Raw genomic sequence first — 16,023 nt, forward strand, 5'->3', positions numbered from 1 at the left:
AGGCAAGGCGGGGAGGCGGATGAGAAAAAAAAAAAAGAAAAAAAAAAGAGACGATCAACAAGATGGAAACAGGCAAAAAGTTGAACCGAGGCGGACTTGAACCGCCGACCTTTTGTGTCCATCCATTCGCAAATGAAGTGTTAGACAAACGTGATAACCAACTACACCATCGGTCCTTGCATTGTTGTTGTTGTTGTTGTTGTTGTTGTATTTATTCTCTACCTAAAGCTATCTAAGCTTGACCTGCGTCGTGGCTCCGTGGATCTCTATGACGTGGGATCAGATCAAGAAAAATGTAGGTTTTTCGAGTCCAGACTTTTCGATTCGGCCGTGAGAAGACTGCTTTTTCTATCTCCATTTATTGAGTGGGTCGGGTTCCTCGTCCACCGCCCGGGTCCGATCACTTCTTGGTGTCTTAGGACCTTTCTGTTGGACTCCATCCTTGTAAGGGGAAGAGAGGAAAAGGCAGGGAAGAAGACTTCCCGTATTTTTCCCTTCTTTCCCCTTACCCCACCGGTAACCCCAGACCAACCCTAAACCCAGAAGAGGGGAGTCTGCCCCAACTTCCCCACAATCATTCGATCCTCTGAAAATTCTGCAGTGCCCAGAAATCGTGATGATCACGAAGTCAGGACAGCAGATTCCAGTGCAGCCTGGGAAGCCCTTCCTATCCGGCATATCGGGCTAATATCCAGACTGTGTGAGCATCCAGGGCTCGTGGTTCGTCCTTCCACTTCTTCAATGCGCTGCCTGTTTGGTGTGGATGTGGCCTCGAGGCAGTCCCCTTTCCAGTGACTTGACCCAACAGTCACCAGTCTGTCGTCGGACAGGACCGCAAGAAAGAATAGAAAACAAAAGGAAAAAACATAGGAAATATTTTGGACTGTGTGAACTCTCAAAGTTTAGTCCTGAGTGTGTGATGGTGTGTTCCTTGAGGTGGATTGGTGTTGCGGCGATGAGGTGTTGACGATCGCGAAAAAGGTGTCGTGGAAAAGGGGGTGGATCGACGACGAGGTTAACCTCAAGGTTGGGTAAGTGCGGCCTCAAGGCATCACAGCTCATTTGCCATAAAAAGAATGAAAAAACGGTTATCGGTGTCATAAACGTTTTCCACCAGAAACCTGAAAAAAAAGGGGAGGTGCCAGACCTCAAAGGTACCCCCCCGAGGGTTGTAGGAGGGAGAGTTGATCGGTCCTTGCATATCGACTTTGGCTTCTATTAGTTCTTATGAATGATACAGGGATCTAGCGGCCCCACTTTCGAGGTGGCAGATGCGGAGGCAGTTGGCGCTCTCGAGGCAACTAAGCGAGCAACAGCTCGCGAAGGAGCTGGAGAAATCTGGCTGTGTCTAGACAACAGAGGAGTTGTGGACCGACTCCGCAATGCAGCCACCAAAAACAGCACGTCACAGGAAACAGTGGACAAGACAAGACGGATCCTAATAGCCTGGGCAGATGAGACACCTGGAAGGCTTGCCCGAGTGCTGTGGGTCCTAGGACACATGGGAGTAAGAGGCAACGATCTAGTTGATGCTGAAGCAAAGTTATGGTGTTAAGAATCGGCAAAAGATTAACGTATCAGGCTTGCAGGAGCACGGGGATAGATGAGAGGCCGATCACGCCTCGATGATGAGGGATGGTGATTGAAAGGTCAGAAACAATACTGTCCGCTCGGAGCCAGTGTCCCGAATGAGCGCCCTTTCCACGTGTCCAGATAGAAGGGCCTTGCTAGAACGGAACCGCCGCACATCATTGTAGCTAGGACTGACAATGGAGAATTTGAAAAGGATTACAGGCGATTGAGACATAACTGCCCACGTGGATGCAAAGTACGCAACTATCTTTTTCTTGATTGAAGTGCGTGGCAAATCTAGCCATGACTACACTATCAAAACCGATTGTGTATTGAAATAAATATTAGTGTTGGGCAACCGATGCACTAGAACTGGTAACAATATCTACCCAAGTGATGAAAATACCAACGACACGGCACAAAACCCGTCGCTTCCTCTCCTTCGATCATGGAAGAAACTCCGACTGGAATGTCAAGTATTGACGTGCATCCTTGTTCTCTTCAAGAACCATCTTGTTCACCTCAGATACCAATGACTGCAAAGCTTGCAAGACTTGTTCATTCCCCTGGCTGCCATTGCGAGTCCGCGAGCCCACAAATATCGGATACTGTTCCGAGTCAAGGCCAACAGACAGGATGATACCAAGATTGGTCTTGTTGCTGCCTGACGGAGGGCGAACTGCAGTGCCAGTTGATTTACCCTGCAAACACATCGTCAAGCCAACCGTGGGCACTTCATCAAACCCGAGCTGCTTACATCCAGTATCGATGTAATCATAAGCCGAATTCTTCATGGAATCATCAAAGTCATCATAGGGCCGATTTTTGACCTGTACAAGGATACAGCCAAAGTATGCTTCTCGATTTTGTGTCTTGGGGATGAAAACTGGAATGAGAATACTAACCCCATACAAGCCGGTAGGGAGATAGCAAGCAGTGCAGGTCCTGTACATCTTGTAGAGGTCACTCATTGTCGGTTTAGTAATGCGCCTATAAAACCGATTGAAAAACACCTGACCATGTGAAAACATTTCCTTGACCTCACCAGACAAATGTTTCCGACAAACAGCAGCAAATTTTGTCGCAGCTTGCTTTCCAAGCAGGGACTGGACAAAGCCTTTCAGAGGGATGGGTTTAGGAGATTGCCCTACATTAGCATCAAATGCAAGCAGGAGGATGAGGCCTGCAACAAACTCCCCAATATCTCCAACATTGACACTTTGCCAGTAAAGAAAGTGATCCAGTACCTCGAGTACTTCTACAAGTTTCTCTCCCAGAGTCACACCATGCCTATAGGCAGCTATGGCGAGAATAGGGTCCGTAGGTTGTACAACCATGAGTTTTTCACGATCTTCCGAAACATCCACTAAACAATGCATCCAACCAGAAACAAGTCTCTCTGCTAGGGTGAAGGAGCAGAAATTGAAAGGAATCCGGTAGGAAATAAGTGCAAGGAGTCCAGTTCTCCTCTCATCATCGAAGGCAACATTACATAGATAAGGCTCACACTTTTGCATGCAAAGTTCCATGATGCGACCTTCAGAGCCTCCTTGAAGGGCTAGTGCTCCCCATAAAGGATGGCCAAATGTCAACAGTGTTGCAAGGGATGTACTTGGTGCCACAGGCTGATCTGGCGTTGGCTCAGCATAGAGGTGTTTGGTAAAAAAGCGAAAATGGGGAGGGAAAATCTTCCGGCCTGGCCGATCATGTAGAGCGACTTTTTGGCTGGGATCTTTAATAGCAGGGGGAGTAAAGTTCGATATCGTAGATGCTGTATCCAAGAAAACAGCAAAGAATGATGTTTCTTGGTGCTCTTGGGAAATGAACCATAACGCACTGCGGAGGGAACGGAATGGCAGCGAGATTCTTTCTATTCTGTCGAACAAAAGATTTCGAGCCTCATCAATGCAAATGACAAATTGGAGATCAGATTGCGAATCCTGATCATTGATCTGATGTTGAGAATCATCATCCATGTCACAGTCTTCAGCATTGGCCTTGTAGTCATCCTCACTGGAGTACTCATTTCTCAGGTCACTGGTGTCCTGGATATTGTCCTCGCTGCTGTCTTCGTCACTGTTCTCAGCATCACTGTCACTTGTATCATCTCTAAATACACTTTGAAAATGACCACTAAAAGGTGCAAAATCAGGCAATGATCTAGAATGTTCACCTCTTGGGCAAGATGACTGTGTAGCCTCGATAACGAAAGTAAGGGTAGAATCGATCTTCTCCTGCACAGGAGCATATTGCTTCTCAGTTTGATAACGGAAGAAATCTTCAGGGCTGATTCCAGAGGCACGAGCTGCCCTAGCCAAACACAATAATGTCTTCATGATGAGAGCCCACTTCCATTCCATTATGTTGCGCCTTGCAAGGAAAGACGCCCTGGAATTGACCTGATCTAGGGTTTTCAGAATCAATGGTGTATATGGTGATCTACCAGGGTAGCCTGCATGCCCTGGTGGAGCAAAGTTCAAGTATATCACATACTTGTTATGCTTCACAGCCAGCTGTGAGACAGTATATGATTTTCCTGTACCTGATGGCGCAACAATCGATGTGTAAGGGGATAAGTACTCCCTGGAGGATTGTTTGAATGCTTGGTGATATGCTGTAAGATCATCACAAAGATTCTGACTGGGGTATCCATATGCAGGATGGGCCTTTTCAGGAATTTTGAATGCTCGTTCTATGTTCTCTTCCATTTCAAGAAAAGCATTGGGACGGCGTTTCTTCACCTGTTTTTGGGCTTCATGAATAATTTGCTTGACCTCAGGAATCATGACATTGTTGACAATATCGTCTGAAATAGCATTATGATTAACCCACACATCGAAGCCGCTTTTCAAGGAAAGATGCACTTTGAAGTTGTCTAGATTGACACCATCAGGATATCCACCGAGTTCATCGGGTTGCTTTCCCAATTTTGGGAACTTTTCAGCAATTGACTGAATAAGGACAAGAGACATGTCCCGGATATTTGATTTGACACCATCTTGGGAGCAAAAAGCGAAAAGCGGTGGAGCTTGGACATCCTCGGGCCAGTTTGCGTATCGGCGGACGTCTTCGAATGAGGTGAGGTTTGCAACCCCACCAAAAGAAAGGTCTCTAGCTACCTGAGTAGCCATGTTCAAAAGCTTAAGCTGCTTACAACTCAGTTCTACTGCAATGATGAAGTCAGTATAAACATGTGCAGCATGACAAGTTTCAAGACTACTTACAGGGATGCAAAAAGCAGGATTCTAATGATATATAGTGAACAGGGGTAATAGAACAAAGCAAGGTAGAAAAGTAAAGTTGTGAAGCCCTATCTCTTGAAGACTAATGAGTCGATGAAATTATGATAGTGCACCCTGGGTGCCAGTACTTAATTGACAAGATCTAGATGGAAATGTTTGGAGTGGCATACAATTTCTTTTTTTTTTTCATGAGAAAAGGTGTCAAATTATCGCTGATTGATTTGCTGAAGATACACATGTCATTGTGGCTTTTTGTGGCGTCATAACCCTAATCAGCATTTAGAAGAGCTGGACTTGTCCTTGGAGCTAGAAAGTGTCATATCTAAGTTTGATATGCAGTTACAGACCCCAACAGTGCTCAAGGAGGGGGTTAGCTTTCCCTACTGGTTTTCTACAGCAAAATGACGGCAAAAAAAGAACCCTAAGCACCAAAAAGAAAGATTCTTGGGCACAGAGTTGTGGTAAAGGGTGTGGGTGTCACGCCCGCGTCTATGATACGGCAGTTGTAGCCCTGCAGCTATTGACCACAGTAAACAAGCGCTATAATTACTCACGTTTGTCACGGACAGGCAGGAAGGCTCTATGAGACTAACCTAATAGCTCAAAGACAGGACAGGCAGGACAGGTAGACAGGGACGAGGACAGGCAGGACAGGATGTTCAGGATGGTAACAGATACCAGGACAGAAGACAGGGACAGGAAGTTCAGTATATTCAGGATAGGAGACGAGGACGTTGCTTGGGGAGCAACATTCAGGTAACAGAGGGAGGTTCTATCTAGTCTATATATCTACACGAGTTATAGTCAACAAGATCTACAGTGAGGTGTGAGGCTGGTAGCAGTGAGCAAGGCTCCAGCATCGAGCAGGACAGCAGTCATGCAGGGAACGCTCAAGTAGCGTGGAAACGGTGGTCATGCAGAAACGGTGGTCATGCAGATGACAGTATCATGCCATGACGGACGGTGGTTATGCAGAGGACGCTAGCGTGCTGTTACATTATGCAGGAACACTAGCGTACTGTGACACGCTAGCATACCGTGACAGTACCCCCCTCTCTACGGTAGAGCTCCGTCGATGCCGAGAGGGTAACCAGGAGGGTTCACCTAGGGGCCGGGCTTGTCAGGGTAACGGCGGTGGTAGTTCTCCACTAGCTGCTTCGCATTTTCCAGGTATTCAGCGGGTTCAGTTGTTGGGTCATCATAGCCAGTCCAACGAACAACATATTTCAGGCGGGGGCGCCGTCCACGGCCGCGGCGTTCCCAGAAGGAGTCCAAGACTTCTTCGACTTCATACTCAGTTTGTCCAGCCACTTCAACGTGAGGTGGAGGTGGACGAACTTGTCCAGGGATCGGGTCAGAGGTGTCAGCGTATCGGAGCTTGGACACATGGAAAACAGGATGAATCCTCATAGAGGCAGGCAACTCAAGTTTGTAAGTGTACGGGCTTATGATCTTGCAGATGCGGAACGGTCCCAAGTTCTTCCAGTCTAGCTTCTTCTGAGGCCGGGCGGTTTGAATCGTCCGGGCGTCAAGCCAGACTTTGTCGTCAACTTGGAACTGGCGGGGTGGCTGGCGGCGCCGATTTGCCTGCTCTTCATGGAAGTTTTGGGCCATTGCCATTTCGGAACGGGTCAGTTCTGTTATCTCTTCTATTCGGGCAGCAAAGGCGGCAGCGTCTCGGGACTGGGCGGAATCGGGCAGGTCGGAGATTGGCTCGAATCCCATCCGGGGCTGGAATCCGTAGTTCGCAAAGAAAGGGGAAATATTGGTGGTTTCAGAGTAGTGCGCATTGCCAGAGAACTCAGCTAGCGGCAACCAATCTTCCCAATCGTCTTGTAGATATGCTACGTACGCACGTAGATATTGTTCCAAGGCCGAATTCATTCTCTCGGTTTGACCATTAGTTTCAGGGTGGTGGGCAGAGGACAGGGTTGGTTCAATTCTCAAGAACCGAGACAGGCACCTCCAAAATTCGGCAATGAATTGAGGTCCTCGGTCCGAGACGATAGTTGATGGAAGGCCATGCAACTTCCAGACATTCTTCAGGTACAGACGGGCAGTGTCTTCGGCGTTGCAGTTGCCGTGACAGGGAATCAGATGACGCATCTTGGTCAGACGGTCTACAATCACAAGGATGGCATCGTAGCCATTGCTCTTGGGCAGGTGGGTGATAAAATCAACAGATATATCACGCCATGCTCTCTCGGGAATTGGCAGCGGGCGAAGCAGGCCTTTCTGGCCATCACGGAAGGGTGTCGCGCGGCGGCAGGTATGGCACTGGCGAACCCAGCGGGCGACGTACCTTGCCATACCAGGCCAGTAGTATTCCCGGGACAGGAGGTCGTAGGTTTTGGAACGACCTTAATCACAGGCGCTCCAGTCAGTTCCAAGTCTGGGTTGTCTTGGGTGCATTTCCTTGTCATGTGTAGCAGCTGCGTCTTTTTATGGTGCAGTTGAAGCCCGTTGTCTGTGCACCACCCAATGGTGTACTCCATGACGACTCTCAGGTCCCTGATGCAGTTCTCCCAGGTTTCGCCTTTTATCAGCCATAGCCCGTCGTCCATATATCCTCTCGGGTAGTTGCTCCAGCTGTAGTACAACGGCGCCATGAATAGCATGTACAGGATTGGTGAGATTGGCGACCCTTGTGGGAGGCTTCCGCTCGTGTTTCCTGGTGGCTCTGTGGTGTCGTCCAGCGTTATCTGTGAAGTCCTCGATTCCAGAAAGGATTGAACCCATTTGCAAATGTGACCTGGCCATCCTTGCTCTTGGAGTCTCTTGACCATCCTGTTGGGGAGGATGCCGTCGAAGACTCCCCGTATGTCGAAGGTCAAGATTGAGGTTAGTTTTAGTTCTCCTCTGTCCATGTTTTCCCTGATCTCGTTTACCAATGCGAGTGTTAGATCCGATGCTGCTCTTTTGGGGAGGGCGCATGCGTAATTCCCGCAGAATAGTCCTTTCAACATCGCCTCATGGGTCAGAAGCGGTGTGGCCCGCGGCACGTTTTGCACCTCAGTGCATAGTTGCAGTTTTTTGTTTGGTGAGAGCGGCCACGGCGGTCGCACTGCGGGGGTGGACGGGGTGTGCCGTGCGAGCTACGGACTGTCCGGGTCAGTCCTAGGATGTCTATGGTGCGGGGGATCTTTTCCGGCTTGTGTACTGCTACTCTGAGGCCTTTCATCGTTGGGTCCCGCTCGTACTCTCTCCAAACCATATTTTTGACCGTCCCCCCAAAAGCCTCCTGGACCTCTTTTCTCACATCCTCCAGCGAGGTACGACGGGAGACCAGCTTGTTGTTTTCCACTGTGTTGATAGTGGCAGGGATATTGGCGATTACAAATTTCTCCCGGATAGATTCCATCTCCAATTCGGCCGCGCTGAGGAAGTTTCCAATCCTTTCTTTCGTTTCTCTGTCTAGGGTTCCGTCCTTCAGGGTGATCGCAAGACCTGTTCTGGTCTCTGTTACCTTGGCCAGCTTGTCTTGTCCTTTGAAGATTACCTGGTTCAGTCTTTGTCTCGTGACTGAGGTATTCACCTTTCTCCACTTTTAGTCCTCGTAGAGCGTTGCCAGGTAGCGGTTTCCCACGGTTGTGCCAAGAGGCTTTGCCTGTGGCTTTCCTGTTTCGGTGGGTTTGGCGGGGATCGCTGGTGTGGAAGTTTCCTTGCCGGAGGCGGCCTTTTGGGCCCAGGTCATCTGTGTGTCAGTTTGCTGACTTTTGGGCTTGGGGGTGGACTGCGTCTTTGCCTGGCTGGGGGTCATTCCGTATGGCGTGTGTGTGTGTGTGTATTTATGCTCTTCCTAATCTATTTCTGACTGGATTTTCGAGCCCGGACACAAGTCTCCCTCTTACAACCCTCGGGGGGGGGGGGGGGGGGGGTACCTTTGAGGTCTGGTGCCTCCCCTTCTTCCGGGCTGCTAGAGGACGACGCCTATGACACTGATAAGCGTCTTTCATTCTTTTCTTCTTCTTTGACTCTGTCATGGATCTTGACAATGAGCTGTGGAGCCTTGAGGCCGCACTTACCCAACTTTGAGGATAACCTCGTCGTCGACTCGCCCCCTTTTTCACGACAACTCCTCATCGCCGCAACACCACTCCAACTCAAGGAGTTCACCTTCACGCTCAGGACTGAGCTTTTGAGAGTTCACACAGTCCACGCCTTTTTTCTTATGTTTTGTTTTTTCTCGCGCTCCTCTGTCCTCGGACAGACTGGTGACTGTGGCGGGTCACTAGAAAGGGGGCTGCCTTAGGTCACATCCACACCGCATGGGGGTCAATTCTGTCACGTGTTCAGCCACTGCAGATTCGGATAAGTGGGGCACGTATGGGGCGCCTCTTAACATATATACCGCGCCACGCAACAAAGCTAGCCATGACTACACTATCAAAACCGATTGTGTATTGAAATAAAGAATTAGTATTGGGCTACTGATGCACTAGAGCTGGTAACAATATCTACCTAAGTTATAAAAATATCAACGAGATGGTACAAAACCCGTCGCTTCCTCTCCTTCGATCATGGAAGAAACTCCGACTGGAATGTCAAGTATTGACGTGCATCCTTGTTCTCTTCAAGAACCATCTTGTTCACCTCAGATACCAATGACTGCAAAGCTTGCAAGACTTGTTCATTCCCCTGGCTGCCATTGCGAGTCCGCAAGCCCACAAATATCGGATACTGTTCTGAGTCAAGGCCAACAGACAGGATGATACCAAGATTGGTCTTGTTGCTGCCTGACGGAGGGCGAACTGCAGTGCCAGTTGATTTACCCTGCAAACACATCGTCAAGCCAACCGTGGGCACTTCATCAAACCCGAGCTGCTTACATCCAGTATCGATGTAATCATAAGCCGAATTCTTCATGGAATCATCAAAGTCATCATAGGGCCGATTTTTGACCTGTACAAGGATACAGCCAAAGTATGCTTCTCGATTTTGTGTCTTGGGGATGAAAACTGGAATGAGAATACTAACCCCATACAAGCCGGTAGGGAGATAGCAAGCAGTGCAGGTCCTGTACATCTTGTAGAGGTCACTCATTGTCGGTTTAGTAATGCGCCTATAAAACCGATTGAAAAACACCTGACCGTGTGAAAACATTTCCTTGACCTCATCAGACAAATATTTCCGACAAACAGCAGCAAAGTTTGTCGCAGCTTGCTTTCCAAGCAGGGACTGGACAAAGCTTTTCAGAGGGATGGGCTTAGGAGATTCCCCTACATTAGCATCATATGCAAGCAGGAGGATGAGGCCTGCAACAAACTCCCCAATATCTCCAACATTGACACATTGCCAGTAAAGAAAGTGATCCAATACCTCGAGTACTTCTACAAGTTTATCTCCCAGAGTCACACCATGCCTATAGGCAGCTATGGCTAGAATAGGGTCCGTAGGTTGTACAACCATGAGCTTTTCACGATCTTCTGAAACATCCACTAAACAATGCATCCAACCAGAAACCAGTCTCTCTGCTAGGGTGAAGGAGCAGAAATTGAAAGGAATCTGGTAAGAAAAAAGTGCAAGGAGTCCGGTTCTCCTCTCATCATCGAAGGCATCATTACATAGATAAGGCTCACACTTTTGCATGCAAAGTTCCATGATGCGACCTTCAGGGCCTCCTTGAAGGGCTAGTGCTCCCCATAAAGGATGGCCAAATGTCAACAGTGTTGCAAGAGATGTACTTGGTGCCACAGGCTTATCTGGTGTTGGCTCAGCATAGAGGTGCTTGGTAAAAAACCGAAAATGGGGAGGGAAAATCTTTCGGCCTGGCCGATCATGTAGAGCGACTTTTTGGCTGGGATCTTTAATAGCAGGGGGAGGCAAGTTCGATATCGTAGATGCTGTATCCAAGAAAACAGCAAAGAATGATTTTTCTTGGTGATGTTGAGAAATGAACCATAACGCACTGTTGAGGGAACGGAATGGCAGTGAGATTCTATCTATTCTGTCGAACAAAAGATTTCGAGCCTCATCAATGCAAATGACAAATTGGAGATCATATTGTGAATCCTGATCATTGATCTGATGTTGAGAATCATCATCCATGTCACAGTCTTCAGCATTGGCCTTGTAGTCATCCTCACTGGAGCACTCATTTCTCAGGTCACTGGTGTCCTGGATATTGTCCTCGCTGCTGTCTTCGTCACTGTTCTCAGCATCACTGTCACTTGTATCATCTCTAAATACACTTTGAAAATGACCACTAAAAGGTGCAAAATCAGGCAATGATCTAAAAAGTTCACCTCTTGGGCAAGATGACTGTGTAGCCTCGATAATGAAAGTAAGGGTAGAATCGATCTTCTCCTGCACAGGAGCATATTTCTTCTCAGTTTGATAACGGAAGAAATCTTCAGGGCTGATTCCAGAAGCACGAGCTGCCCTAGCCAAACACAATAATGTCTTCATGATGAGAGCCCACTTCCATTCCATTATGTTGCGCCTTGCAAGGAAAGATGCCCCGGAATTGACGCCCTCTAGGGTTTGGAGAATCAATGGTGTATAAGGTGATCTACCGGGGTAGCCTGCATGCCTAGGTGGAGCAAAGTTCAAGTAAATCACATACTTGTTGTGCTTGACAGCTAGCTGCGAGACAGTATATGATTTTCCCGTACCTGATGGCGCAACGATCGATGTGTAAGGGGATAAGTACTCCCTGGAGGATTGTTTGAATGCTTGGTGATATGCTGTAAGATCATCACAAAGATTCTGACTGGGGTATCCATATGCAGGATGGGCCTTTTCAGGAATTTTGAATGCTCGTTCTATGTCCTCTTCCATTGCAAGAAAAGCATTGGGACGGCGATTCTTCACCTGTTTTTGGGCTTCATGAATAATTTGCTTGACCTCAGGAATCATGACATTGTTGACAACATCATCTGAAATAGCATTACCATTAACCCACACATCGAAGCCGCTTTTCAAGGAAAGATGCACTTTGAAGTTGTCTAGATTGACACTATCGGGATATCCACTGAGTTCATCGAGTTGCTTTCCCAATTTTGGGAACTTTTCAGCAATTGACTGAATAAGGACAAGAGACATGTCCCGGATCATTGATTTGACACCATCTTTGGATAATCGAGTGAAATGCCGTGGAGCTTGGACATCCTCGGGCCAGTTTGCGTATCGGCGGATGTTTTCGAATGAGGTGAGGTTTTCAACCCCACCAAAAGAAAGGTCCCTAGCCACCTGAGTAGCCATGTTCAAAAGCTTAAGCTGCTTGCAACTGGGTTCTACTGCAATGATGAAGTCAGTATAAACATGTGCAGCATGACAGTTTCAAGACTACTTACAGGGATGCAAAAAGCAGGATTCCAATGATATATAATAGTAAACAGGGGTAATTGAACAAAGCAAGGTAGAAAAGTAAAGTTGTGCAGCCCTATCTCTTGAAGACTAATGAGTCGATGAAATTATGATAGTGCACCCTGGGTGCTAGTACTTAATTGACAAGATCTAGATGGAGATGTTTGGAGTGGCATACACTTTCTTTTTTTCTTCATGAGAAAAGGTGTCAAATTATTGCTGATTGATTTGCTGAAGATACACATGTCTTTGTGGCTTTTTGTGGCGTCATAACCCTAATCAGCATTTAGAAGAGCTGGACTTGTCCTTGGAGCCAGAAAGTGTCATATGCAGCTCCAGACCCCAACAGTGCTCAAGGAGGGGGTTAGCTTTCCCTACTGTTTTCTTGTTTGTTTGTTTGTTCTATTTAACGTCTACCTTACTGTTATTTCGCAGAAATACGACGGCATGTTCTGGACGGAAGGGGAGAGCTTTCCCTACTGGCTTCCCACAGCAATACGATGGCAAAAAAAAAGAAGCCCAAGCAGCAAAAAGAAAGATTCTTGGGCACAGAGTTGATAAAAGGGACAGCGTGAGACAAAAAAGAAATTGAACGTACAACACTGGGTATTCGCACGTGGTCACCCACCGTACTACTGATCCAGCGCTCTATGGCTTGACTAAGGGGGAGCAGACGGGACCCCGTATTTTCCATAGGCTATGGTCGTACATATCAGATATGGCCTTTTCGGCCTTTATAACCTAAACGACAACAGCCGGTCCGGCGGCCCCCGGACCCTAAAAAGTCATAGTAGTCGCTCGAAATCCAAGCAAACCTGCAATTGCCCACCGCCCAGGAGGAGTCACTGGAAGATGACATCAGCCAAAGGCTCCTGTCCGGAATATGCCGTCGCATTACCGCGAAATAATTGGTAGGTAGACGTTAAATAATACAATACAATACAATACAATGCGGCCCCACTTTTCATTTCAAAAACTTTCCTTCAAAGGCTACAGGAGGAGGGCGAGTAAAAAGCTAGCTTGGCAGCATACGAGCTTCTCCCGCCTGAGATCTGTGGTCAGCCTTGCAGAGGGTTAATTCTGTCCGGTAACCAATCCGGCGTCGTTTGATCTTAGACATTCCAGCAGGCGTTAAATATATTCAAATCAAATCAAATTCCTCCTTCAACGTGGGAAGTACAGGGAAGTGGCGGACGCGGAAGCAATCGCAGCCTCAGAGCAGTCAAGATCGCAGCGGAAGTTGCCCCACCACAAGCAGAGGGTTTGAATCTGTGCGTGGACAACCTGGGAGTAGCGAAGCGGATCAGCCAGCGAATGAGGAAGCCAGGCACTTCCCAACTCGAAATCGATGAGATCCGGCGCATCCTTGCAAAGTGGGAACGGAGAGCCTAGCACTAGACAGGCCGGTCGGTAGAGTCTACTGGGTCCCAGGGCACTGCGAAGTCCCGGGGAACGAAGCAGTGGACCAACTGGCCAAAGCGGGATGCAAGAGCGCGGACCTACTGGTTCCCGAGAGGACGATGTCTCTGGCGGCGGCGAGACGCTGGAAGAACGACGCATTCAGGGCCGACTTCAAGAACTGGATGAGAGACAACTGTCCAAACACCGACCACCTTGGAGGGGCGTTGGGACTCCCAAGGCCATACAAGGTAGACTGGATGAAAGGACTGAACCGAGGCACCGTGACGAGAATCCTCGCGGCGCGTTCCAGACACGGCGACTTCGAGGAATACCACACCAGGGCGTGTCGTGTAGACACTTAACAGGGGACGGGCTAGCACGGAGGGAGGCGGGGCGCTCAGATTTGCGTGATGTTTACGCCCCGCCAGATCTCACCCAAGAGAGCGAGATAGACGATGGCCGCCCAGACGTGTCCATTGAAACTGAGGTGGAGACGGCCGATACAAATGACACCGTGATCCCAGTCGAAGAGCCGGCGACCTCATCCCTCACCCGTGCAAAAGGTCGCGAAAGAGACGCCTGACAAGGCCACCAAGCCCCGCGAGGGTCGTGCCACGGAAAAAGAACGTAACATCGCGTTAGCGCGCAGAGGCATCGCTGCGGAAATGAGACAGTTCGAGCTGAGGGCGAATGCCACGCTCTGGCTGGCAGAAACGATTCCCAAAGTATGCAACCAGGCTATCGCAATGGCCAAAGGAGACACCACCGTGAAGAAACTGGCTGGCCACGTCTCTGCGGAGTTCAGAGCGATGCTCAAGCTCCTCCAGGGAGGCCAGACCACAGGCAAGCCTAACGCGAACGTCCCAAAACACGTAGACGCAGCGAAAGACACCAAGGCCCCAAACCAGAAGAAAGGGAACAAGACGGACAAAGGGCCCATGTCTTACGCAGCGATCGCGTCCCAGGGAGACAAAGGGACGAAAAAGACGGTGGAGCTGAAAAGCAAGACCACCACAAAAACGGCGACCAAAGAAAAGAAACAGATGGTCAGGGTCTTCATCCGAGGACCGACGGCCGCTGATGAAGGCACCGCCGGGGAAGAAGTGACGAAAGCCGTGGGGAGCAAACCATCCGAGATACTGATGAAGAAAGTGAACTCGGGCTGGGCTCTTCTCCACCCTCCCAAAACCACAGCCACGGACAAGAAGCTCGACCAGATCAGGGAGGCCTGCGGAGCGAAAGTGTGCGAACTGGAGAAAAAATGGACACACGCCCGCATCACTAACCTGGCTGACTTCTACGTTCTGAGTGACAACGGCCCCGTGACCCAGAAAAAGGAAGAGTGGTTCGCGAAGCAAATCGAGAAACAGACTGGCGGCCACGTCAAGTCCATAAAGTGGCAGGTAGAAACGGAGAAGTTCAAGGACGCCACACTCCGGATCGCTCTCGAGCTTCCAGAGGGTCAACCGCTACCCAAAACGTTGACCTTCGACGGAAGCGCCAACAGCGCCACAGTCAAGAGGTGCAGGACCATATCCACACCACTATGCCGGCAATGCTGGAAGGCACACCCCACGGCATCGTGCAAAGAAAAGCCGCGATGCAGGCTATGTGGCTCCACAGAACACACGGAGGGGGGCCACAAAGGGGCTCACGCGGAGTGCGTCGTCTGCAGGACACCCGGGCATTCCGCAGGGGAGCCGGTGTGTAAGCGGGGTGGCCCACCGCGCCCCGTAACGCAGGATCTCACGGAGAAAGCCTCACGCGGATCGGACCATGTAAGGACCGAACGAAGGAACATCCTGACTTCAGCCGTCACAGCCCGAGAGAAGGATGGGTGAATGGGTGAACCGGCCCCGGAGCATCGCCTATGTACGAAGGGATATAGAGGTACTGGAGACACACCAAGCACACCCAGACCTATGTCTAGTGCGTATCAAGACAACAAAGGGCATACTCCAACTTTTAGGAGTCTACAACGCGCCAGAGCAGAGCTTTCGGATTAGTGAAGCACTGCGAGAACTCCGCCTCATTGAGAAGGAACCCAACGTGGAAGCCCGGGAGTGGCCACCCCTATCCCAGGAAGAGGTTAAGGCGTCCATATGGAGGCCAACGAACACCGCCCCTGGGGCGGACGGTATCTCCAACGAGGTGTGGAAGAGGGCTTGGAAGCCACTCGGTAAAGTTATAACGGGATTATACAACCTGTGCCTAGAAACCGGACACCACCCAGCTACCTTTAAGAAAGCCAACCTCGTGGTGTTCCCAAAGCCAGGCCGCCCAAGGCTGGCACCACGCTCGTACCGCCTAATCTCGCTCCTCCCGGCTTACCAGAATAGAGCTGGGCTATATCCTCGCGACTAGAACTGGCGATGGAGACTTCGACAAATACCACGAGTGATGGGGACACAACTGCCCACTTGGATGCAGAGCCTGCAACCAAGCAAAGGAACGAGGCCACTGGTGGACTTGCAAGGCACTGCCTAGACCGGTGACTGCC

General features: G+C 49.5%; 4 protein-coding genes across 4 annotated transcripts; 1 reads left to right on the plus strand and 3 right to left on the minus strand.

The window, feature by feature from the left end:
* Positions 1–2,018: 2,018 nt before the first annotated feature.
* On the minus strand, positions 2,019–4,703 carry HOO65_030056 (uncharacterized protein; the record flags this gene model as incomplete). The annotated part of the gene is made up of 1 exon (XM_071000302.1): positions 2,019–4,703. One exon carries the CDS (start codon positions 4,701–4,703, stop codon positions 2,019–2,021), a length of 2,685 nt encoding a protein of 894 aa, XP_070859735.1.
* A 1,215-nt stretch (positions 4,704–5,918) lies between these two features.
* HOO65_030057 (uncharacterized protein) lies at positions 5,919–8,574 on the minus strand (the record flags this gene model as incomplete). Its single annotated transcript, XM_071001895.1, has 4 exons — positions 5,919–7,116; positions 7,290–7,909; positions 7,975–8,313; positions 8,401–8,574. 4 exons carry the CDS (start codon positions 8,572–8,574, stop codon positions 5,919–5,921), a joined length of 2,331 nt encoding a protein of 776 aa, XP_070859736.1.
* A 758-nt stretch (positions 8,575–9,332) lies between these two features.
* Positions 9,333–12,017, minus strand: HOO65_030058 (uncharacterized protein; the record flags this gene model as incomplete). Its single annotated transcript, XM_071000303.1, has 1 exon — positions 9,333–12,017. The coding sequence occupies one exon, from the start codon at positions 12,015–12,017 to the stop codon at positions 9,333–9,335; it is 2,685 nt and encodes an 894-aa protein (XP_070859737.1).
* A 1,588-nt stretch (positions 12,018–13,605) lies between these two features.
* HOO65_030059 (putative double-stranded RNA/RNA-DNA hybrid binding protein) lies at positions 13,606–15,887 on the plus strand (the record flags this gene model as incomplete). The annotated part of the gene is made up of 4 exons (XM_071001952.1): positions 13,606–14,010; positions 14,048–15,045; positions 15,147–15,226; positions 15,493–15,887. 4 exons carry the CDS (start codon positions 13,606–13,608, stop codon positions 15,885–15,887), a joined length of 1,878 nt encoding a protein of 625 aa, XP_070859738.1.
* Positions 15,888–16,023: the final 136 nt, after the last annotated feature.

The sequence above is a fragment of the Ceratocystis lukuohia genome (assembly GCF_044167205.1).
Source record: "Ceratocystis lukuohia strain C4212 chromosome Unknown Supercontig3_pilon, whole genome shotgun sequence".
Classification (NCBI taxonomy): Eukaryota; Fungi; Ascomycota; class Sordariomycetes; order Microascales; family Ceratocystidaceae; genus Ceratocystis; species Ceratocystis lukuohia.